At 37.5% G+C, this 26,353-nt stretch overlaps 1 protein-coding gene across 2 annotated transcripts; it reads left to right on the top strand.

Annotated features, from left to right (window-relative positions):
* Window positions 1–375: 375 nt before the first annotated feature.
* zgc:158766 (uncharacterized protein LOC100009641 homolog) lies at window positions 376–23,670 on the top strand. Of its 2 annotated transcripts, XM_020937296.2 has the most exons (24): window positions 376–444; window positions 4,813–5,010; window positions 6,324–7,503; window positions 9,697–9,897; window positions 10,484–10,607; window positions 10,849–10,942; window positions 11,979–12,065; window positions 12,475–12,591; window positions 12,703–12,801; window positions 13,758–13,900; window positions 14,182–14,320; window positions 14,419–14,541; window positions 14,885–15,049; window positions 15,859–16,661; window positions 17,254–17,503; window positions 17,980–18,069; window positions 18,877–19,101; window positions 19,541–19,711; window positions 19,891–20,068; window positions 20,546–20,662; window positions 20,749–21,021; window positions 21,533–21,765; window positions 22,414–22,471; window positions 23,447–23,670. In XM_020937296.2, exons 1-23 carry the CDS (start codon window positions 376–378, stop codon window positions 22,456–22,458), a joined length of 5,124 nt encoding a protein of 1,707 aa, XP_020792955.2. In that variant the 3' UTR covers window positions 22,459–22,471; window positions 23,447–23,670. The 2 variants fall into 2 exon arrangements, with proteins under 2 accessions (XP_020792955.2, XP_055020068.1); XM_055164093.1 differs by lacking the exon at window positions 22,414–22,471.
* The last annotated feature ends 2,683 nt before the right edge of the window (window positions 23,671–26,353 follow it).

Below are 26,353 nucleotides of genomic sequence, written 5' to 3'. Positions count from 1 at the left end.
CCAATTGTGAATACTGTCCCGTGTGTTTTGGAGTCGCAGCGGAGTGTATTTAATCCATTTATCCAGCTGTATGATGTTTGAACAGGGCGGGGGAAGTGTAGAGTTGTTCGGGATTGGGAGGGAGAGAAAGAGGGGTGGAGGCGGAGGAGAGAGAGAGGGGGAGGAAGGGGGAGAGACGGGGAAGCCAGCGCTCTACCTCTCTCACGCCTCAGCAGTCTGCTCCAGCTGTCTACAGATACACTGCACAGGGAGAAACAACACTGGATATACCAACCACAATGACACTACTGCACTTACAAACCAGAGCAAAGTTTGGGGAAAGTTTTTTACATTAATGTATTCTGGATATTTATTTCTTGGATTACGTTTGTCCATATGTTGTCGATGAGGAAAATGCACTCCAGGGCCAAGTCGCGGAGCTGTGACAACTACCTGAGTATAAAGGTAGGAGAAATATGCTGGCATGTTTGACAGTTGGAGGCTCAACTTGCGTTTTAAGCTGAAATTTAATTTGATTCAATGCTTTATGGTTGATTAGTTAGCTTTCTTTTTGCTCTGCAGACCATGACAGCTGCTAGTATGACTTGGTCCACAACTATGTAGCAGAATATAGGTTAGTCAATAATATAGTGAGTTGGCTGTTTTAAAATAGTCAAACTTGATCTTTGGTGTAAGTTGTACAAAGTTTGAATGGTTTGCGTCATCTTTATAGTAATGATTATTTTATTTAGTATTGTTTGCCTATTCTGTTACATTGTTGTGGTCCATATCGCATTAATACACATTATATACATATTTAATGAGCACTTTCTGTGTTTGTGTACAGAATAGTTGAAATGGTATGTTATGTTATGTTATGTTATGGTTGTGGCTTTTAGTAATAATGCCATTGTTTGTGTCTGCTCTGGACCAGATCACATTAACACTATAAGTTACTATGCGATTTTTGGTGAGAACTAAATCAGAAAAAAGTACAAAATAGTTAAAGTTGCCTGTTGTTGCTTTTTAGTAATGTTTCAGTTGTTTTGGTTTGCCTGATTTCTATTTATAGCCTGGAGGTATCAGCAGACTTTGTTACTCTATTGTCCCCATGTCAGTGCTCATCAGTGCCCAGATTGATGTAAAGACCTACATTCACCTTCCTGTTTTTGTTTTTCTAGTTTTTCCTTTGATTTTGGCAAAAAACACAAAACTACAAAGTGGATTGTAGTGCCCAGTTTGCTTATAAAGAGGTAAAAAAGTAATACCTTAATTGCCATTGTGAATAAACAAATATTAGCAACTAGGAATTAGCTTTTTTCTGATATATATTACATTTACAAGACATAACTGATAATAATAGAAAAAACTGAAATTAAATATGCATTATAACTGATTCTTATTATGTGTAATCCTTAAGCAAACAATTTGATGATAAATTATCCAAACAAGTCAATACAGGCTGAACTATGTAATCTCAATGTTTATTTATAGAACTGAAAAAAAAGTTTTACAGATATATTTAGACTATAACTTTGATGTTTATAGATTTTTATGGACATGCAATTCAGCAAACTATAAAATAAATAAAATGATAAAGGCACCATATACTAGGAGGTGGTCTCGGTCATTATCTGCAGACAGCCTTTATTATTGCAGCCCTCACTGTCAGCTAATGGAGCGTGCTGCGTTTCACACAAGTCACTGCTGGCCCCGGGTTAAAGTTTATCAGCTCTGATAACATTTACTGAAGGGTCTCTGTACAATGGCTTTACAATATCCAGTAGTTACAAGATAGCACAGTGGAATTTCTTCTCCTGGTTTGACCATTGTAAAAATTGACATTTAGACTTCTTAAATATTTATTTTATGTTGGGACATTTTGAAAAGAAACATGGATTATTTAAAGCATTTGACTACTATTAAGATGTTCTTATTGTAGATGAAGAATCATACTTATACTGTGATAATTTCTTTATTATTAATCTATTTTGTGAGGTTAATTTATTGCACAAATGTGCACTGCAATATTAACCACAAAAGTAGCTTGATTAATTTCTTAATATTCAAATTAAGTATATCATCAAATCAACTATACTGCACAATGCCCACCTCTACACCAGCAGTACCATTTCATAAAAGCTTGCAGCAGGAGTCATGTATGTCTTTATTATTGAGTCTAACTTTAGTGATTGGAGCAGAGCAACAGCCTTTGTGCTCCGCTCCCTCGGAGAGCTCTGTTGGGGGCTTGGGGGCTCCTGTTACACTGCCCTTGTGGCTTCATGCTTCACTGGAGGCCTGGTAGGCAGTGCCTTTTGTGTGCCTGACCACAAAATGTGTCCATGCTCACCTCTCTCTCCCCTGGTTTGTCTTTCACTCACTCTTTTTGCATGCCCTCCATCCTCCCAGCCCTGAGCCTCCTCTGACAGGTCCTTTTATTTGAACATATGTGCTCCACAACTGGTGCCTTTTGAACTGTTTGTGCTCATGTGTATAGTTTTGACATGTATCTTTAATAGTTTTAAAAGTTGTACTGCATACATTTTTGTGGTTGAGGGTATGTCACCTGCTTGTCCCTTTGGAGATTGTATTCCTTTTGTTAGAATGTTTCATAGTATGGCATTAAACTTATCCATCTCCATGGAAACAAGCAGCTGACAGGTTGACAGGTGAGATCTTTGGAGAGGTGACCCTGCTCACAGTAAGAATGTATCTTTAAGTATAAAAACACCTGTAATAAAAAAAAAAAAGCTAGATAGACAAGTTTAATGTCATACTGTGGAACATTTTAAGCAAGACAATGCAATAATGGGGACAATTAAGTGGCAGATCCCTTACTGCAACAGTAAAATAAAAAGTGAAATATATTAGTTTTTAACAGCAAGTATACTTAATTACAGTACATGTTGTCTGTACTGTAGTTAGTGCTTCCTAACCTTCTCAGTCTATCCGCTCAACTCTTAAGTGCAGGTTTATTGCAGTGTGTAGTGTTCCACCTGGATTTTAATGCATTAATAATTATGGTAGAGGAGATGGGACGTCCCGTGGTTTGTGACCAGACAAATACAACCAAACTCACTGCGTTCCTGTACAGCTCAGACAGGGTGGGAACTTGACTTAACTGTGTTCATTTAAAGACAGTCATGCCACAAGAAAGGTAACAGGAGAACTCATCTATGAAGTAGTGTATCCTGTTTTGCTATAGTTTTAGTATCAGTTAGTATCCAGGCGTTATTGGGTTTTTTTTTTGTTTTTTGATAACCCTACTTCTTTCATTTTAATATCAAGATTGATGGTATGAAGTTATGCACGATGTACTTGTATTGCATTGTTTGATCATAGAACATTCTGCTGAAATCAATGAATAGACTTGCCTGGACCAGCATCAGTGTTGTGAGATTGATTACCCGATTGCCAAATGTCTTTCCCAACACTTCACTCCCATTTAACACTGCTACCCATAACCAAATATATATGAAGAGGCTCATCATTCACACTAAAAGTGGTCAACTACTCACAGTAATTTGATTTGAGTATTTTTTTTCTCAAAACACATTAGCTGAACGCAGTGAAACTCAAGTCCAAGGATGTCCTAACTGCGCTTTCCTCCCATTGTTAACTTTCCTCTAATAAAACACAATGTTATTTTTTGCAGCAGTGACTAACTTTCAGAGACTTTTTATCTTACTAAAAGCATACAAACTGCTAATGGCCTATTTTTTGCTTCAATGTTCACTGCAGTAGCACTTAGAGAGGCAGAGTACACAAAGAGGGCCTTGTAGTGTAGTTGTGGCATGTGTACCAATGCAATGAACTGTACTCGCCCTCGTCTAATTGATGGAGCTTAGATCAACAGGACAAATAACACAAAAGGTGAAGCATAGGCCGTTTGACAAACCAAACTCACTGGGGACAGGCAATAACTTGATTTTGGCCATGTTTCCTAATGTACAACTTAACTTATAGCAACACATGGCGTAGCTTGGTGTCTCAGTGTGGAGTTTTCCTTGCATTGCTGTTGTATCTCTGTCGTTATTGTGACAGTGGCACCATATGTCTACAGTTCATTGTTGGGCTGTATTCAGAAGGACAGATAGTGACAGACAGCTTGTCACTGTTTCCAGTCTCCATCCCAGTACTGGATGTAATCAGATTCCCAGGTTAGACAGCCAGGCTAACTCCAACTTCTCAAACTTCTCACACCACATACCACCTAAGAAAATATTTGGCTTTCCGTGTACCACCTGGGCTAAACTAGGTCTAAATAAGATTTAAACTTAGACTACATCACTGTACAGTATTGCCTAAGTATTGTTTAATGGAGTTCCCCGTTTAGTCACAGTTTAATCCTGATTTTGATGTGGATAAACCCTTACTTTTGCAGTTAATATTTGTGGATAGGCCCAGCAATTATAGAGCTACTAACCATAAATTATGTCAAAACATTTCTGCTGCAGATTCTACCTTTCAGTTTTGTTTTACACAATAGACTCTTTGAACTCATCTTTATTCTGATCACACAGTGACATCCATAGATACAGCTCTGGTTCTTTCTAATAAAAAAGTCCCATTATGAAGTTTCCAGTGGGTCTGTTTGTGTCCAGTCACATAACGTCATTCCCTCCAGGTGTTTCCCCTGGTTTTGATGGAAAGTTCATCATTTCCTCTCATGTTTGAACTTCCTGATTCAGACATCACATTTTTATTATTGTTATACTATCCTATACAAATCTCCAATGTAAAAATCTGACCATATTAAACATGCTACACAATCTTGTTGTGGTTGTTTTTCATGTTACAAATCTTATGTGTGTTTTTTTGGGGTTTTTTTAGGACAGTGAATCTTTGGACAATTGCATTCAGAGCACATTATCAGCCCTGTATCGGCCCTTTGCAGCCACTGCCTCCACCGTCCTGTGGCAGCTCTTCAGTGTTGTGGAGAGACAGTACAGAGGGGACGGCCTTCGCTGCTTCATAGACTTTTTGCTTCCAGCCAAAAGGATCTTACAGATAATCCAACAAGAAACCAGCGTGAGTCTCGAATTCCTCACATTTTTACAATGATCTATCTCAGGATTCCTTTAGAGTTACAGCAGGTTTGCCTCAGACTGACCTTGTGCGAATGATTGACAGGAAAAAATTAAACTCAATGTGGACTGACAACAGCAAAGTCAGTTTGTTATACTGTCAGCCAGTTGAACAATATGGATTTTTAGTTTTTTAGGCATAAGTGTTTTTGGTGTTTTTGTAGCCTGGGCTCTTATAGTTTCTAAAAAAAAAAAGGGTAGCAAAATCATAACTGAATCTGGGTTGCTAATACCTTACCTTAACTTGCAAATAGAGGACTTTCTCATGTGAACCTCCAGAATTCACTCACTAAGCTGTAGAAGCTGCACTAGCCCTGATTAATGATTAATGATTGACTGTGAGTGCTGGGGGTTTATATAGTGACAATTCAAATCAGAGAGAGTCCCTTTAGGACCAAGTGATTTTTGGCATTGAAACTGGCAACCCAAATGACTCATGTGAGGCCCATTCATTGCAACCTATATTAGTGTGCAGAATGTAATTGTGTGAAAACTGCTTAGTGGGAAGTGGGAGCATCAGACTGAGACAGACAGCATAATTGTTTAGAAAACAAACTGAATCAGGCATTTGTCCAGGGGTAGCTCGGGTTAAGTTCAAAACCAAAACATGCCCATGCACTCTGCCATTAAGATCAGTTATGCTCTGAGACTGAGTCCTGCATACAGTTAGTTTCAAAATGATGAAAAATTAGGACAGCTGCTGTATCAAAGAGCAAAAATATTGTATCTGTTGAATGGTGAAAAGTCCTCAAAATAACAGAAAACTGAAACCTGTGAATACTGATCACACTATGACCAGGGCCTTGAGCCTCAGTCTCATCTAAGTCTCTCCCTGAGGAGCAGCTCACTACGTCTTTGTGTTGTAGCAATATGAGAGGCTTTGGACAAACTCTCATCCTCTGCTTTTACATTCAGTCAAAATGAAAATGTCACCCCTCCAGCAGTCCTCCTCACTGCTCCTCACTGCTCCTCACTGCTTTCTCTAAAGATTTGTTTGTACTGCATCGAAACTAGGCCTGATCGGGCAAGTTTCAGTCTGACAGTTAAAACAGCACATCTTTCCATTAGAGTTAAATATATGTTTGCACAACCTCCAGATGTCAAATAGATTATGTAAGCACAAGTTATAATAATGTTTTGCCGTGTCTCCTGTGTTACTGTTACTCTGTCCATACTGTATATTTCATATTTATATTGAAACGTGAATTTTCTTCTGGTTGTGATCAAGTACTGATTGACTCTTTTTTTTTTCCTTAGGCCAGATTTAGAGGACTGCTCCTGTATCATGAAGGGTGGCCACTCTGCATTCAAGACAAAGTGGTGGTGCAGCTCTCCCCTCTGCACAAAGTGAGACTGAAGCAAGGCGACTTCTACCTGCAGATCGTCCCTTTAGGCCGAAAGACTGCAAAGCTTGTGATAAAATGTTTGTGTGTGAGTGGACAGGCCCTTGCAGAGATCCCTATTGCAGAGAGCATGTATGGCAGTATCTTCACAGCTGAGTTCCTCCAGAATGTAACACGTGACCGAAATCTTTACCCGCTCCAGAACTGTCTACTGACCACCGGGACTGCCGTGTACAGGACCCCCTGGAAGAACGTGGTCAACCCTTTGTTTGTAAACAGCACAGCGGACGCTATCATGCAGGCGCGCAGTATTGCCCGGGGAGGCTTCAGGGGACATCTGAGCACCTGCAGCACTAGTGGATCTACAGGGACTCTGGACAGCCATCTTAGCTCTAGAGAGTCGCTTCACTCTCAAGGCACGGATTCTATTTTCTCTGAACCAAATTCTCCAAACAGGAATCATAGACAATCATGTGAAAGCAAAGACACCTCTTCGATCGTTAATAATAACACAATACCTGATGGGCACGAAGATGGACGAGACAAAGCGTGCAAAACTCTCTCTTTTAGCACTGATTTGAGTAACCCTGGCCCTCGCAGACGCTTGTCACGGGACTCAGTAGCATTTGAAAGCAGGAGACTGTTCAGGAAGTCTTACATGGAGGCGCTGCAGAATCCAATGGCTCTTGGTTCCAGCTCTGAGTCAATCCTGGAGGAGAGTCCAGACCAGAGCACCAGTCCAACCCACAGGGACAGAGTTGGAATGCCTAGCAACAGTCCGGACCTACGCAGCCCCCGGGAACACTTGCCCAGCAGACAGGGGGGCAGGGGGTGGTTGAGTGGGGAGGACAGGCCAAGTACCCCTCTGTTGTACCTCCAGAGGGGGCTCAAGGGTGGGGATAGGCGCTCCAAATCACTGGAGAGGACTAACAAGACGGGACAGGTCAAAGGTCACAGAGAGAGGTCCTCATCAGGGGGATCTGGCAGCATTTCGCCCAAAAAACTCATGAACGGATATGCACTTCGCTTTGGGAGATTGGACGTAGAGGCGGCATTTCATCGCTCTGACAGAAGAGGCAGCAAAGACGAGCCAGGTTAGTTTTTTGTGACAAATGTTTTACGTTTTGCTATTTATATAGAATTTTGGGTACAGTAAAATTTTAAATGAGAGAGAGCATGTTTTTGAACCTGTAGATCAATTTAATTGAGGAAGAGGATTTCTAACATTTAAGTTTTATTTGAAGTTGTTCGTGCCAGTGTAAAAGTTGTTCTTTCATAATTAAAGTGCATAACACCAAACTGCAATAATAAAAAGTATTTTAGGTGTAATATAACATGTACGTTTAAATGTTTAATGCTGTAAATATCTGAATAATGATAGGATGTAGGCACCACCTGCGGCGACACAAAATGTCATAAAAGTGCTGCCGGTCGTAGCAGGTTCGTGCTAAAGCCCACAGGTTGTGTTTTTTGGCAGGGTGAAATGACACAGATATTGGACATGCCCTTAAATCTGGATTAGTCACAAATGAGTGTTGTCTTTGGTTCTGTCATTTTGTTTTGATTTGAGGTAGAGCTCAGGGAAGTGAGACTACCTCCAGGGAAGGATACTGTTTTTAGAAAACAAAGCTTTTTCCGTCCATTCAAATGACGTTGGATGAATGAAGTTAAATTAGAGGTTATCTTAGTGTTATAGACAGACCTTTCTCTTGGCAATCCTCAAAATCCTCTCTGTCATCACAGATTAGTTTGGGGTAGAAGTCATGTTTATTCATTTACACTGGCTCTATTGTTGTCATTTGTCACAGGGCATTATGACACTAGATTACCATAAACATTTAGACAGAACATTCGCAGGGAACCTTAAGCCAGTAGACTCTTTGTGCGTATTTTCTATCAGAAAAAATGTGAGTGACAAGAGTTACCATAAAACCAATTCATGTGTAAAATAAAACATCAGGTTTAGTCTACAGTTTCTGGACATAAATGACCAAAACTGGCTACTGATTTTACTAGAAACTAATATAAGAAAAAAGTTGACAACTGAAAAATCACTCAATAGACTTGCCAATTTAACCAGCTCAAACATTAATAGTTTTATACTTAACACAACAATATGCATTCTTTTTTCTAAAACCTTATATTCTCAAAGATGGTGTAATCTTTTAGAAAGCTGGAGGTGTCCCACAGTTGAGTAAAAACACACATTGACATACAACACAATGCAGAGGAGGCTGTTGTCTACCTGTGTCACTTCCTCTCAAACAAAGCACTTTAGGAAACGTTGCACTCACAGGCTTGGCCCCACAGTTACACAGGAAACTACTGACTGTGAAAAGACAATAGAAGGGAGCACTGTCGGGCTGATCACTATAACACAAGTGATTGAAAAAGATAAAACCAGAATCAAATAAGAGCCACACCAAACTTTTATAATGTAACTGAAGAAATATAATATTAGCTGTAATTAATGTCTTTGAACCCAGTAGGAAAAGAGTATTTGACTGTATGATGTTAAATCCTTTTCTTATTAAGAAGTAGACAGTATCAATCTCAGACTTCCTTCCTTATTTACTTGGCCATTAAAAGAGAGACTACAGGATGTGATAGTGATGTTTAAAATAGCAACTGTGAACAATAAAACTGCAATACAATGTCTGATAAGTCTTTGCTCTCACCAGTTAAGTCATCTACCATTTCTATATTATGTAAGGGAAAAAATGGTTGGCATTTGCTTTTGTTGAACATTTTTATTTTTCTTTCTTTGAAAACCAGTTATTTAGACTAATTCACTTTTAAATTCTGTAACTAATCAGAATAATATTATAGCACAGTATATAATAGACTTTTTTCTAAAAAAAATGTAAAGTACTTAATGTACTTTAAGATGAAAGGTATATGTAACTTCTAACTAATCCCCTGCTTGATTCAATGAAAATAGAAAATTAAAACCATACTTTGGAACATTCTCATAGCAGATATGTACATTTTATTTACAACATTTCCATAGAAACACAATACACATCTCCCAATGTTGTGATAATGCACAATTTTATGGGGTTTTGCTTTTCTAAAAGATAAAAAGAAAAGATTGAGTTAGAAAAGCCCCAAGGTGTATGTGACTCACCCAGACACCACCTGGCCTCACCCATGACTCAATGTATTGTACCTACACCCAGGCCACCACTAATTAGCACTTGTTTTGATCCCTTGTACTAAAAACAACGTCTTATTTCTATCAATAGCTGTGTAATATGCTTGTATATGCTTGTGTGTCATCTCAACAGCACAACATGAAGGCAATAGTGAAAGCAGAAGGCGCAAGCTCAGTGTGGAGGAGATGATGGGCCCCAAATCTCCATCAAACGGGGCGGTGGTCAGACTGTCCTCCACGTCAGGCGCTACACCTGCCGAAAACATCACTCTGCCCACATCAGCATCAGAGGTCAACCAGGAACTGCTCATGTCCGGGGCTGTCACACTACCAGGTGAATTTACAATACATGTAAAGATAGCTCATATATTTCATTATATGAAAGTCTAAGAAACAGAAATCCCCGAAGCTTCCATATGTTGTAGAAAGGGCCCCAGACACAAAAAAATATATAGATACAAGTTACAGTGTCACACTCTGTGGTGCCCAGCGATATACTGATGGAAACAAGGCTGCCAACTTGTGTCATTGGCCCCTTCAACTACCAGTAACAGTCACGCACCCACCACATTTTTACTGCATACTAAGCATGGTGGGTGAAGTAGCTTTCCTAAGGACACAACTACAGTTTCTACTATAGAGGCTCTGCTGCCCCAATAAAAAAATGTGGTTTCTAACTGGTTTAACTGGTGTAAAATGAAAATTTAAATGGTCAAAAAGTATATTGAAACTACTCAAGTATATGACATGGAATAATGGAAAGAAGACAAAACTACAAATAAAGATTTATATTCAAATATAATGTAAGTAGACACTGAGAATCTACATTTTTGAAGTCTTGAACTTCTAAAGTATTTTGTGACTTGTGTGTAGTTTTTTTGTATTTGATACTGACCCTGTGTTGACCTTGTATGTTCCAGGAAACCAGGACCGAGGGGGGCGGGCCGTGCTGCAGGTGTGCACCAGAGCACAGGTGTGGGGGGCTGAGAGCTGTAGAGCCTCAGACGTCACCTGTCTACTGGGCTACTTCCACTCCACTCTTAGGTATGGCTTTAATATGGAGTTAATATGCGGGAAAGTCCACAAATGAGAGTTGCACATTTTCTTGCAAAAGTTGCATTTTTTCCAATTTCTCCTTGCTATCTGGTTTGTTTAATATATCAATCCACTTTCAAATTAGCATCTAGTTTCAACTGTAGTTTTACTCTGTATTTTTTGAAAGTGCTCTATAACTTTTCTCTTCTTTTCAAACATGTCATTGTCACCACTATCCCTCTGTTTTTAGAAAAGAGAGGCGGGACCAGGGCCTCACCGTTGTGGTAGATGGCAGAAGACAGCAGCCCTGTGCGGCTCTGTTGTCATCTCTGTCTGAATTACAGGTAAGCCACCAGTGGAAAATATATAATTACACTGCATCACGCCCAAGCACTTATATAGACTATACTACTACTTTTGGTTCACAACCTCATTTGGCCTGTGTAACCCCTTTTTAGATGCTTTAGAGTGCCACACATTAACAACAATAGACAAAATATAATATAAATATATTGAACTGATAACATTGAAATGTGTAGCAGAGTTCACTACCTGCTTGTCTCTGCCATGGAGATGTTATATATCTCATTTACAGATATTTTTATTGCTAAAAAGATACTGTAAACCAGCTTACCTCTATTCAAATCTCTTTTATAGCCTGCTTGTCTGCATGGAGATAGATGTGTTTAATATCATATACTGTGAAACATTCCAGGTAAACATCTTCATGTAGACAAGCGGTTAACATACCCTCCATCATAAAAGTTACATAGTACATCTTTAAAAAAGCTAATCAGCTTGTATAAATTTCACCTCTTTAATTTGACACTTCTGCCTGTCTTTGTAAATGCCAGTCATTAAAAATTAATGACTGAAAAACTTATCTGGGAAATTAATTTTAAAATATTTCCAAGTACCCCATGCAAAGTGCTACCAATTAAATCCGTATTGGCGAGTCCCTGTGGTTGGGAAACACTGTTATAATGCATTATTTACATATTTCATCATGCTCTTGTTCTTTACTGACTCCCTCTGAAGACACATTTGAAGAGACACACCTTACATTTGTAGTGACTGTAGATCTGAGACATTTTTGTGAAAAGTCTAGCTTGAGGGTGCTGTGGACGAGCCTGTGCTTACTTGTCTGTTTTTAACCTCACCGCGAGGGCGTGTTGGCTGCAGTTGACTTGTACGAGACGTATCATCATGTCCCACTGATGAGTTGTTCTCTGATGTAAAGAGGATTATTCAGGAGACCACAAAACACATTATAAATGTGCCTCTAATTTAGATTTGGTTTAGCTTTTCAAATGTCTGTCAACATATTTGTGTCATTAGAAGAATATATTGTCATTGTTAAATCCATTGTTTCTTTTGCAGATTTTAATACCAAATGCACTTTATATAGTCCTTTTACTGGTGGATAAAGAGACAGCAGCTAAGCCAGAGAGAGACTTCATTGTTCAGGTAAACACAAAGTTATACTGCAACATTAGACATTTTTGTCATTCCTAGTTTGTAAAGGTCATAGATGTTCAAATGAATGTATTTAGCATTTACTCCATCAGTTTATTAAAAACACACAACTTAAACTGGGATACCATTTGCAGCCACACAAGTTGGTTTTAACCTTACAATTTATCAACCCTCATTCAGCTTTATGCTTGGATAATAATTTTGCTGTATAAATTGGTTTTATCCTTTTGTGTTATCCATTTATCATACTGATTGGATTGATTTACACTGAATCTAATCTCTGTTTTTTCCATTATTGTTTTATGTAAAAGCAATATTTGAACATGTTTACTTCATATGTAGAGACACAGACATTTGTACATATGCTCCAGTTATAATCCTCTGCTATTTTCTCTTTCAGACTGAGGTGCTTTCATCATTGAAGGCCTTGCAAAAGTATATTGACCAAACTCAGCTCACACGAGACCTTGATGGTAGCTTCCCTTACGACCACAACCACTGGATCAACTTCAGACAGGTAAGGCCCATCTAAAGCCCATGTGCCTTGTGTAATGGTGCAGTGGATGTCTACTGATGTTGCCTAATTTAAAAGTAAACTTTTATTTTTCTTATGTTTTTGTTTTGGCAGAAAATTGAACCGTTTGTCAGCAGTTGCAATGCCGCCATATCATCTCTTCAACAGTCTATCAGCATGCTCGGAAACAACAGTAGCCTAAAGACATCCAAGGTTAGTTCTGACCCCTTATTTATGTCTTCACTGACAGACAGTTACTATTCATTGGCCTTCATTGCTTCATGTCTGAGTATGAATAGTGTGTTGAAAGCTACTTGTATGGGCTATTTTACAGTTTAGTAAATTCATAGTCAGTATACACAAAAGGTTGCACTGCATTCATATGATAGCATTCAATGTTAATGTTAATGTCTTTTGGTTTAAAATTGAGATGGGAGATAGGTCAGAGTTTGATGGGTTGAATATGGTGTCAAAATTACTGAATCTATCCACATGAAAAAATAACTGACAAAGTATTTTCTGTCAGCACAAAATAACTCAAAAATTCACATATTTGCCAAAATATTGATTGGATTGGTGGATTTATTTAAAAAGCAATGTAAGTTTTTAGTAAAAACAAACTATCAGTGTCAACATTTAAGTCTTTTAAAATATGTCTCAATTACAGAGTTACATTCAGGCTTCCCACGGTCATGGAAATCCTGGAAAAGTCATGGAAATTGAAAATGTCATTTTCCAGGCCAGGAAAAGTCATGGAATTTTGTAAATTCAATGAAAGTTTTGGAAAAGTCATTGAATTTTAGTCTCTCTTTCACGCAACTACAGCATTCTGCTAAGTTATCATTGGGCTATTATGATTATTTCCGAACAGTTAAAAGAGACGACAGTAAATGAATTGACAGTATTTTGAATGTTAAAAAGCCATGAGGTGAGTGGAAAAGGTTAACATTTCATATTTAGCCCTAAAATTATGCTCAATTCTACACATGTAGATGCTGTAAATCATGGAAAATTCCCCTTAGGTCATGAAAAAGTGATGGAAAAGTTTTAAATTTTGTCAGTGAAAAAGAGTATATACATTAGTCTCTTCTTGTGTGTGATTTGGTATAGATACAATATATTTGTCTTCTGTTGTGAGATTTGATGGAGATGATGCTGTTGTGTTGTAGGAGGTGTCTGACGTGATGGAGAGACAGAAACAGTTGATGAAGTGTGTTTTAGATGACACAAGTTTGAACAGGCTGCGTCTCGAGGGGGGCACTGTCCTCGCACGCATCAAGAAGGAAGAAGTTTGTGACAATGAAAACTACAGGTACAGCACCATAAATATGTAATATGTGTAATATGTGATGATTTTAATTTTACTACTGTAATTGATATTTAAACTAATATCGAAACTAGATACTCATTTGAACTAGTATCATAAAAAATTACAAAATTTAACATTTCCTGAACCGTTTTCGAATATTTTTCAATGTATATTCCTTACTTTATCATCTGTGTCTAGTATCAAGCCTATTTTTTAGCACTGAAATTAAGGTTGACATTTTAGAATCATTAGTAATCTGTACTAACAATTGTTTTTGTCATTAGGGAAACAATTGAGATGCTGAACACTCTGTACAACCGAGTAGATGAAGAGGTCCATAAACTTGTGATTCTGTCGAACAAGGCTCAGAAGCAGCTGGAGAGTGTGCTGGAGGTGTGCAAGTTTGAGGAGCAGACAAACCAGGTATTATGTTGTCATTTCTGTTCTTTAAAATTAAAATTGAACTAATAATACTTTAAAGATCACGTGTATTGATTTGACTGATATACTTTGTTTTTCAGATTAAAATGTGGTTTAGTGTAGAAGGAGAGAAGAACCTCACATCTTTAGACTCACAAACTTTGAGTCTGAGTAAAATCAAAGAGATGAAAGAAGCTCTAGAGCGCTTTGCAGAGGAGTCCGTGGTAAGGCCTGTACATGAATATAGGATTGAGCAATTTTATCCCTTTAAAAATAAATAAAATTGCTTACAATATTAATTTCCTGAACATGAGCAAGACACACTTTTAACAATTGTCATTTAAAACAAAAAAAAGTATAATTTCTTCTTCTAAAGTCTGAAATTTGGTCAAAACTAACAGCGGATTGACTGTGAACCTCTCAACTAAAAAGTCCCAAACATATTATTGGCAATTAGAAATTACTGACTCTTGACTAAAATTGTATTAACTGCATGAATATTCTGATATTATTACTGCCCTTAATAGTGCACTTTGCTTTACACTTACCATAATATATGTACTTCAGCACCAACAGAGGCTCGGACTGCAGCTCGTGAAGGAAGCTCCAGATTTACTTCCTGGTTCAGTTCTTATCGACTTTAAGCAGCATCTGGGCTCCATCTTAAACCGAGTGGAGAGAAGGAAAAACCAGCTGGACATACTCACCAACCTCTATGAGTTTTATGACTCGGTAAGTTCATTTTAGATAGAAAAATACATATAATTATTTTAATCTTTGATAGTTGTTTCATAATTTGTATTTCAATTATGGCTAACACTTTAGTTTAGGAATGACATATTAATAGCTAGTTAATAGTAAATTGCATAAAGTAAAGTGCTTAATTACATCTTTGTTAGTATTTATAAAGTACTTTAAATGCATTTTTGTCTCAGGCCGTGTTTTGCGAGTACTAACCCATTAACTGTTTTCTTCCTATTAAACTAGTGGCGATCACAATACATGTTTTTGTGCATACACTGAAATCTTAATAAGCATTAATAAGTGTTTGATTAATACCAACTAATAGCTAAGTAACAGCTAATTAGCATGCCAATTACCCCTTAGTTAGCTCTTAATATTTGGTCCCTACACTAAAGTGTTACCGAATTATGTTATATTAATTTTTCCTTGTTAATTAGACTTTCCTGTCCTTTTCCTATATTGTTTTATAAGAGCCGAGAGATTAGTAGTGGAACAGTAGTAGAATAAAAAACATTTAAACAAATATTCAAGATCAATAAGTATTGAAAATAAGCCTTCAAACTAGATGTTTAAGTAGAATACAAAACATTAATTTGAATAAAATTAAGATACTATTTCTAAAGAGATTAGGAGAGTAAAATACAAGGTCAAAAACCTGTTATGTACAATGAGGTACTATTACAAGCATTTTCCCCTTACCATCTAAATTGTGTATTGAGCTGCCATGGCAACTGAATTTCTCCACTATCAATAAAGTTCTGTCCTATCTTATGTCTTATATTTTTCATATATTTTAGGCCAGTCAGTGGATGGATCATTGCCAGGACTACTTCAATCAACTGAACCTGGCCAGTGGGAATATTTCAGTTTCTCCCTGTGTGCTCCAGACTCTGCAGGATTATTACAATGAAGCGTCCAAATTTTCCTCTGACAACTTCAGCACTCTCAACCACATGGTCCTGTCTTTGGAGAGCCCCCAGCAGGTGCAGAAGTGGAACTGCATTTGGCACAAATGTCAGATGACCAAACAACAACTAGAAGAAACACTATCGCGAGTTACAGCCTCTTCGGACTCCTCGGTTATGGATTCTTCTGATTTTATCACCACCGACCAGCACAAAACTAAGGGACTTTTAGTGTTACCTCCTCCTTTGCCTTTTGAGGACAAACCACATTCAGCAGGACCCTTCTCTTGCCCCTCTAGCTCAGTTTCAACAAGTTTTAATTTCCCCAGTAGTGAAAGAAAACTTAGTACATCCATGTTTGAGGACACGGACAGCGACTGCACGTTTGATTCAATTTCCTGCCATTCCGAACCAGTTTACTCAGCTAAGTCCCGCCCACACAAGCCAATGAAGAAGATTATGAAGAAGACATTGAGTTATGAGCTGACTCCCAGAGACAATGGTCATTCAGATGCTAGTCATGTTCATGGATATACAGGGGTGTACATTAAGGGACTGGAGGTGGCCAATAATGTTTCAGCGGAGAAGAAGCTGCAGAGACCTGATGTGACGAGCCCCGCGTTGGGGCGCAGTCGGAGCATGTCCACTCCCTCCAGATTGCACAGCGCAGAGGGAGATGCCAAGAAACAGAGCGGGTAAGAAGAAGTTGAAGAGTTTTAATTTTTATTATCTAGTCTGACAGATAATAAAAATGATCTTTTGAAATGTTTGTACCCCAAAATTTCAACCACAAAATAAGAATAGTTCTTCATTATTACAATTTCATATACTAGTTTTAATTTAGGTCAAGATCATTCTTAAACTATTCAGAAAATCAACTTTCCAACTTTGTCCCATTTATGTGATTTTTTTGTCCTTCAGTTTTTTCATTATTGGTAGTAGTTCAAGTGAGTATTTAGTTTTGATTCTGGTTTGTATCAGTTAGTATTTTCGTTTTCTTTTACAGTTTTAAACCATGCAAACTTTTGGAAGTGGAAATTGCATGCGGTATTGCAATTTTAGAAAGCAAGAAATGTGTGGGGTCAGAGGTGTTTTTGATAACTCTTTGCTGAATGTGTTTTGATGTGATGGAAGCAGAGATGGGAGACGTCATCCGGACATCCCCCCAAAATATAGAGATATTCATATTTGCCAATATTGCCCACTCTTAGATGAAAATGGTTTACCAGTAACTTTAGATATGTGACTGTTATGTATACTAATAAACTCTGTCTTTATCTTTCACAGTAAAGTGCAGCACATAATGGACGAGATGATCTCCACAGAGCGGGAGTATGTGCGCTCCCTCAGCTACATCATTGAGCACTATTTTCCGGAAATGGAACGCATCGATCTGCCTCAGGACCTCAGAGGGAAACGCTCCATCATCTTTGGGAACGTGGAGAAACTCTGGGACTTCCACAGCCAGTACTTCCTGAAGGAGCTTGAGTCCTGCGCTCACTCGCCTCTCTCTATCAGCAGCTGTTTTCTCAGACATGTGAGTTAAACAAATTAATAATGATAATGCACTTTACAAGTTTGACAAGTCCCTCAAAGTACTACTCTGAAGTAATTATTCACTTCACTTGACACTTGACACTTCACATTCATTTTGCTATTATGGTCCCTCTTACCTCCACCGATCACATAGACTCCACATTCATCCATCATCATGTGTATACATACATTATACATTATACATTGGTCGAAGCTTTAATCAACTGCCAGCTGTTGATGGTTAAATAGTCTAACCACTGAGGCGGTGTTGTCCCATTACTTGTACTCAGCAGCAATCCTTTGGGAACTAATACTGTTCTCAGGTGTTTAGTCAGCACTGTGACAGCACATACATCTATGTCTGTGTTACTATAGAGATGTGAAGTGTTTGTAAACTGCTCTGAAATGTCAGCAGATTTATTTTTGCTGTTGTCAGTGTTGTAACATGTGATTCTTTTGTTATTCTTGCGTGTGCAGGAGGATCAGTTCGGTATGTATGCACTGTACAGCAAGAACAAGCCTCAGTCCGACGCCTTACTCTGCAGTCATGGCAACGAGTTCTTTAAGGTGCGTCTGGAACATTCCTGTAGTGCAATGTGTCTCTGGCATCCACTGTTTACAAATGGAATATAACAGAAGATGTATAATATTCCAATGTATAGGCTGTGTTCACACTAGGTACATGTACATGGTCTCATGGTCAGTAAAAATCACAGTAGAAGAATGAGATAACCAAATAACAACATCTGATTTTTAGTGTGCGTTTACATGCACAAAATAAATCTGATAATCAAAAAGACCTGGTGACGTGTGGCAGTTAATCACTGGATTTTTAGTGAAACTGCTGTAATTGTAAAATGAAGTGCAATGAATTAAAAATTTTCTGTTTCATTTTTGTCCTTGCCACATTAGTTAATTCTCACATTTTACAATAGTATATGCAGTTCATGTACACATAGCTGCTGATGTAGACTTGGTCTGGCCAGATTTAGTCCTGGTCTGGTCCAGATTTGATTCCAGGTTTAGTCCCAGTCTCCATTTATGTTCTCAAGTATGACCACAGCCAAATTGAAAATATATTTTGCCCAATCTACAGTAAAAGTCAGACAGTATAAAGACAGCTATCAAACTAACTGAACCACTCACTTACTATTACAAAATACAAAAACAATTCATTACAATAGCGCTTGAGATTGAATGTCAAAATGTTATTTGCAAAATTTGCCAACATTCCATAGAGATGCATTGACAAAAGCAATAAAAAAGTGTACAAAAGAGCTGTGTAACTGATTAATAAGCAGCTGTGTCACTACAAACACCCAATATCTATTACAAGAAACACTTGCGTTCAATACTGTTTATGTTTTTCAACAGAACAAACAGATGGAGCTGGGGGATAAGATGGACTTGGCATCATATTTGCTGAAGCCTATCCAGAGAATGAGTAAATATGCACTCTTACTGAAGGACTTGATAAAGGAGTGCAGCCAGTCCCAGGAGCAGGAACTGAGCGACCTCCGAACTGCAGAGGAGATGGTCAAGTTTCAGCTTCGCCATGGCAACGACCTCTTGGCAATGGACGCTATCAGAGGCTGTGACGTAAGCGCAAACACAAGCTGCACTGTCACTGTCAGTCAGTTAACACAATTTCAAAACTAAAGAAAAAGCTCATTACTCAAAACCAATTTTAAAAGCAAAATAAAAGACACCCTGCTACACATAATGTAAGGTACTGCATGTAGTAATCTTGTATCCTCTTTTATTTCATATTTATAATTTTATACTGTATGTATGTACATTTTCAATGGTTCTTTAATTTCAGACCATTTAAAGTATCAGTACGCTTATTAAGTTTAGATACTACCAGTAGTTTTAGCATCAATTAGCATTAAGTTTATTGAATAGCCCTTGTATCGTGTCAGGTCACAGCCAGCTGCTTCGCATGATTAGTACCACATGGTGTTGAATGGGACATTTTGCACAATGTTGTCTAAATAGTGGTATGTATTCAGTTCTATGACATTTTATTTCCTTTTAGGTCAACTTGAAGGAGCAGGGTCAGCTGCGCTGTCAGGACGAGTTCATCGTGTGGTGTGGACGCAGGAAATACCTCCGGCATGTCTTCCTGTTTGAAGACCTCATTCTTTTCAGCAAGACCAAAAAGATCGAAGGAGGATATGACATCTACATCTACAAACAGTCCTATAAGGTCTGTGTCTGTACTACTCATCCAAATGACAGGGGCTATTTTAAGAATTAAACCATATGTAGATTATGATTTTACTTTTTGTTCAAGTAAACCACAACATTGATCCAAAACAGCTTAATAAGAGAAACAGATCCATCCCTGTTGTTGTGACATTTTTGTAACATGTTTTTATATTTCAGACAGCAGAAATAGGCATGACAGAGAATGTAGGTGACAGTGGGCTGCGTTTTGAGATCTGGTTCAGACGGAGGAAGTCACAGGACACATTCATACTTCAGGCCAGTTCTGCGGAGGTCAAAGCTGTGTGGACTGCCATCATTGGCAAGATTCTGTGGAGACAAGCCCTGAGGAACAGAGGTATGGGCTGGTATGGGAATATAAAATGCACAATTTAATTGTAATGCAACAATAAATGAGAGAACTAAGCTTAAGGATTTTTTGTAAGGTGCTTGCTTGAGTACGGACATGCACTGCTTATCAGCTGACAAATTTTTAGAGCTATTTACTTATTTATTTGATCTTGCTGAATGTATAAAATTTGCTGATGATTGTGGAAGCAGTTGACAATCTTAAATTTCCTTCTGGATTAATACAGTACAGTTCTCATACTGGAAAAATACTAAAGTACTTGTTAACGCAGCTATTAAAACAAAGTTGCTATCAGCATTTACAAGAAATAATATATAACATGGAAGTGAAAACATATAACATACATAACAGAATATATCTGAAAATGCTATGTACACTTTTACACATTTGTGGTTGTGATTTATTGTATATTATGACTCGAAGTTTATATTCTGTTTCTAACATTTAAACATTTTTGGATGTCAGAGTTGCGCATGCAGGAGATGGTTTCCATGGGAATTGGAAGCAAGCCTTTTATGGACATCAAGCCGAGCGACGCAGCTATCAGCGACAGAGCCATTGACTACATCATGAAAGGGTCAGGTCAGTCATGTTTGGGTTTCAACTATTTAGTTATTATTAAATGATTTGTGTACAACCTTCTAATTTATAAAATGTTTTTAAAATAGAGTCCAGAACGCGAGCCTCCATAGCAGTGCCTTTATTTGAGTACTCCTCCTCAGTGAAGCGACCTCATTCAACCATCTCCAACAGCAGCACCTCTTCCTCAAGTAGCCACTCCTCCTCTTCTCTTTTGGGGTCTCTAAACCTGCACATGTACACATCCCCCTCCCACCCACACCCCCACCCCATGTCCTGTGTCTCCCCATTCGGACAGTGGCCCTACGACTGCATAGAGGAAGATGAACTGGAGCAGGACACTGGCAGCCAGCCCTCCATGAGTAAGTCGTGACAATAATGTTATCAGTTTATGCCCTTAAAAGTTACTTTCTCAACTCTCATATTTAACATATTTATATTGGATTATGAAGCAATTTTGTACAATTTGTTTAGCTTGTATGCACTGCTCTTAAACTTCCACTAGAGGGCAGCGTTGATAACTAGTGAAGAGATCTCCCAACTCCAACTATTTTTCTGTATACACATTGAACAACTGCAGTTTGTAGCTAAGGTAGAACCAAAACAAATTGGTTGGTGTTCAAAAGGAAAGAAGATATTGGAGATGCTTGCACTACTTACAGAGAAAAGAAACCACAAACTAGGTCAGACATCTGCATCTAAAAGTTAAAGGGAACATTCTACCACACAAATCTGGCCTATCCTCAACCTTATAAAAAACTTAAAATAAGAGCAGTTTAGATCCCTATCATGCCACTTGAACATTCACATCAATCACGCACATGTTGTATTCTTGTAGGTTGTTGTTGCATATTTCTTTTCTTTTAATTTCAGTCATGGAGAGCTCAGAGACGTCCTCCCAGTGCACGTCCAGTGACAGTGCCTCTGGTCTGAGTACACTGACTCTACCGGGAGCCCCCAGCCTGGCCCTAGACTCCTTCAATAACAACACCAGTGAATCAACCTCATTCCTCTGCCCCTCCACCCCTCCCTCCTCCGTCAGCACTCCCTCCATTTTTGAGAAAGACGAGGATCTACAACCCCCGGGCACTAGCTTCATCACAGCAGTAAGTATATGAATGAAATCAGCCACTGTCAGAACCTTTCAGTTTGTAATATATTGATGGATTTCAGATGGTGTCACATTGTCATTGGAGTGCATAATGAATACTATTAATATATACAGTGATTTTATAGTGAAGAACAAATCAAACACAATTTTTTTTTTTTTTTTTTAATTCAAGGCTTTTTTTAAACTTAATCAGCTTATTATTATTTTCCCATGGAGTAGTTTAGGCACTGGATGTTATTTGATGATCAATTTACAATTTTAAATGTATTTGCATGGATTTTTGATTATCAGATTATCAATTATCAGATTCACATATAAAGTACATTTATGGCATAAACACTGAAAAACACGTACTTATTAATATTTCTCGATGGCTGTTATTCACACATTTTATTGACTTGCAAATAGTATATGTGTTTGTAAAGGTTACACAAAGCACATAAAACACGAGCAAATGACAGAATGGGGGTGATAAAGGAGGAACATAAGGTAATAGTTAAGGTCAAAATGATATTGATAAAGAATAGGTCAAACTGATAGAACTTGAACATGAAATGAGTTATATTTCTAGTCCACATACATGCATTATATCGTGAGAGTAGTTGGTTAGCTCACTATCTGTCTGCTGTTGTGTTTTTACCAGAGCAAAGCGGCTCAAATAGCACTGAGCCTCTCTACAATGGTCTGACACTTTTAGCTCAGTAAGTAACCCCTGTCCCCGCGTTGGACATGTCCGCTGGCCTGAATACTAATCTGTGTGGAAATGCTCTCTTGTGCTTGTTTTCTGGCTGCTCATCTAGTAGGGCTGAAAGTGTAAATGAAATTTACTTTTTATCACAATTTCATTTGTTGTAATTGGCAATTTGCAAAGGCTGTTTTATTGTAACATATTATCATTTCCAGAAACCTATATATTCTGTCTCCACAGGTAAAACCTGTAAACCCTGTAGTTTAGGTCCTGACAAATATGGTCTCAAATATATGTATTTAGTTTAACAGCTATTTTAGTATTCTCTTCAGTAAGTGTTTATGGGACCAGACACTTTAAAATGTGTCTTTTCAGAATATTACACAAACACTACACACTCTTATTAAAATTATATTTTTCCAAAATTGTTCAGCCCTAATGACTACATTTACTTTTGGTTTGTGGGCTTCTGGTTTGGGGGATTTTCTTCTGTACATTCTTCTATGCATCTGTTTGAAAAGAGCATTCATTTTGCCAATGTTGTCAGCATGTGTGATTGACCTACATTTGTGCATGTTTGATATTCTGTGAATGCATTTTGTAATTTAAGTAATGTGTAAGTAAGTGTTTATTGTTTCACAGTACTTGAGAAAAAAACATTCAGTAATATTTTGAAAGTAATACAAATGGTGGTATTTTCCTGTGAAAATGGCAAAATCTTATTATTAATATTTTTGTATATATTTCTTCCTGTTTGCTGTTTAGATCCAGTGATATTACAAACTACATATTTATGTTTCTTAAAATAATGTAATTTCTTTAGAGTCATTATTATATTTAGGCAGATTTCTATTATGTAAACCATTATACTCATTGATTTCAACCAGCACATGACCAACTGGCTGTGCTGCCTCTGTATTTTATTATGAAACATCAGATTTTATTGCTTTTAAAACCATGTAAATTCTTTGTCTTTCTCTCATTGCAGCTGTGAAGTCCCTGTGGTCAAAGTCCATTGGTGGAGTGACGTCAGTGTGAAAAGTCTCAAAAATGTTTTTTAGATTTTCAGTTTTGACACTGGTGATGTTACTTTTGGTACTTCAGTAATTTGTACATTTACTTCCCACACTTCATTTGTTTATAATGTAGATGAGTTTTATGTATTTTACACAGCAATAGCACACATTGTTGACTGCCCATGTTTAAAGTTAAAGTATGTTGTTATAACTTTGTACAGAAAATTAAATTGACTTTAAATACTTATTGACTTGCTTCTTTTTCAAAATGATATTTACACATGAATACAAATTACTTATCTTGTGCAGACTAGTTTAACTTAATTTAGTATAATTTATTCAAATTGTTTTAGATAGGTGATGATTGATTCACATGCATTTTTTTAATTTCTACTGTAAGATTTTTAAATACCTCATGTATATTTACTGTAACTATGCATGTTAGCAGCTTTATTTAAAGACATTGAACTTAAGTCCAAATAGCAAAAAAGGTAAATATTTTGCATTCAAATCATTTTAACAACAGAATTGTATGTTTAGCAGTGAACAACAGTTGTATCAAAAGAATATAAAAAGCACTGTGCATGTTAAGCAGGATGGACAGATATTTTGACATGATACAGAGCTACCAGGTAGACACCGAAGTCTGAAACCACAAACTCACACCAGTCAACATACCTCGCTGTTTGAGATGAGCACAGGGGCCTAGTGGTTTTACCTTCACATTAGAGGAACTGACATTTCTTACCACATGCTTTTTGCTCTGAGACAAAAACCACATAGGCTAACTCTTAATGTAGGCAATAGAGACAACTGAAGCATAACAAGATACAATACATACAAAATATATGAACAATAACACATGGCTGTTTTCATGCACACCAAAATCTGATTCGGTTACTTAATCTGATGGGAGTTCTTGAAAGATTACCTGATTTTCACTGGCCATGTATATGTACTCCGAATATATTCCACTGCACTTCTAATACTAGTACCTTGTGGTATTACAGCAACCAGTATTTTTGTAGGAAATGTAAGAACCCAGTTAGAATTATCCGCCACAGGAAATGGCTTGCTCTCTGTTTTAATTTTCACTCCTGTAACTTTTGAACACACAGTTCATACACCAACAACGGCTGGTTAATGCAGGGAAAAGAACAGAGACACCTTATGTACAAGAAGATTCTAACAAGATATACGGTCAGTTTAACACATTCATGGTGTTGACAAACCAGACACACAGGGTGACTGAGAGGCAAGACTCGAGCCCCAAGATGCACAGTCCGAGAAAAATCATGTTAAATACCATGAAATATTGGTCATCTGGTTTCCACATAGTCAAGTCTGCAATGATCAAAGATGCTGCAACAACAGCAACTAACAGGCAGCCACAGTTGACCTTAAGGGAAATCTTTAAAAAAATAAAATAAAAAAATTATACAAAATACCACACATGTCAGGTTTTGGTAATTTTATAGGCATTACGTACCAGAAGTAACTCAGGGTATTTGAAATACATATTTGAAATAAGTCCAGCAATTATGAACTGAAAAAGACAGTGTAGCTTTTAGACATAATTTCTTATAGGTGAAACTGAGGCATATTATTAAAAGATAACATTTACATACAAGAATTCCAGTCATCTGAAAAACTCTGAACAGAGAGAAGAGTGAATAGCCAATGTCCTGTGTCAGCATGAAGTAGATTCCTAATCCAAGGAGTGGAAGACCATTCAGCACCTGCACAATCTGAACCAAAATACACAACAAGCTTTAAAATGTTTACACTATACCTTTGTTTATACAGTACCTATTGGAAAGAAAAAAAAATTGACCAGTCGTTGCACATATTTCTATTTTTTCATAATAATTTTGATGTATACAGTCCAGTTCTTACTCCAATGATGGCCGGTTGTTTTCGGAGCAGGTCGTAGAGTGGATCCTTGGTGTTTGGTAAGAGCTCGGTGGCCTGGTATTGTCCGGTGATCTCTGCCTCCCTCCTCCTCACCCCGCTCAGCGGCAGCTCCTCCAGCACTTCAATGCTCAGATCCACATCAGCACGGGCCATGGTGAAGGTCTGAAGGACACATCAGAGAAAATATTTATGGATTTAAATTCACATTCAGGGATCATAGGGTAAAAAAATATAATAGAAAATGTGGGAAAAAAATTGCATAAACTAATACACACGTTAGATCATTACTAAAGGCTCACAAGCTCAAAATGTTTTGTTCTTGATGCTATGAAGAAGTAGTTTTCAAGTTAACAGCTACCTTTTAATTTTTGTTTAGCAGTGTTTGTCAATTCCAAGACTGGACTTTCTACTGAGGGTGTATGGAGTTTTAAAAACACAGTGGAGTGGAGTAATATGGGCCCTTGTCGTCCTGCGAGGTGACTGCTATTGTGATTATGGGCTGTACAAAAATAAATAGAATTGAATTAATAGTGGTAAACTAGCTAACCATGGGTTGCAGAATGAAAGATTGTGATAAAAGATAGTGAAAATTTTAAATTAAATATTTTTCGAAAGAAATAGAAAGTCCTCAGAATGTTCCATATAACAGAAGATAAATAATTTACAGGTTAATTTCTTGACACTCATGAACATAAATGTATTATGTATATGTGGACCCCAGGAAGAGTAGCTGGTGTCACGGACATTAGTTAATGGGGATCCAAATCAAATCAAATCAAATATCTAACATGAAAATAAAACATACAGTATTTACAACAATTAGTCAACATTAAGGTATCTTTTATTGAAATTCTTTTTATGGAGTTTTCTAATATTCAGAAAATGTAAAAGATATTTAAATCATAATATCATATCATACAATAAAAGCTTTGTTATCTTACCTGAGCTTTGTGTAATTTCGTCTG

Source organism: Boleophthalmus pectinirostris, unplaced genomic scaffold, assembly GCF_026225935.1.
Source record: "Boleophthalmus pectinirostris isolate CB_2022bp ecotype Guang Dong unplaced genomic scaffold, ASM2622593v1 HiC_scaffold_6, whole genome shotgun sequence".
NCBI lineage: Eukaryota > Metazoa > Chordata > Actinopteri > Gobiiformes > Gobiidae > Boleophthalmus > Boleophthalmus pectinirostris.
The sequence above is the reverse complement of the archived record's forward strand: the minus strand, read 5'-3'. Positions and strand labels throughout refer to the sequence as shown.

Coding starts and splice junctions, on each gene's coding strand:
- zgc:158766 (XM_020937296.2), top strand. CDS start 376: ATGTTGTCGATGAGGAAAATGCACTCCAGGGCCAAGTCGCGGAGCTGT. Junction 17,504..17,979: donor GCAGCTGTTTTCTCAGACAT/GTGAGTTAAACA, acceptor TTGCGTGTGCAG/GAGGATCAGTTCGGTATGTA. Junction 18,070..18,876: donor ATGGCAACGAGTTCTTTAAG/GTGCGTCTGGAA, acceptor GTTTTTCAACAG/AACAAACAGATGGAGCTGGG.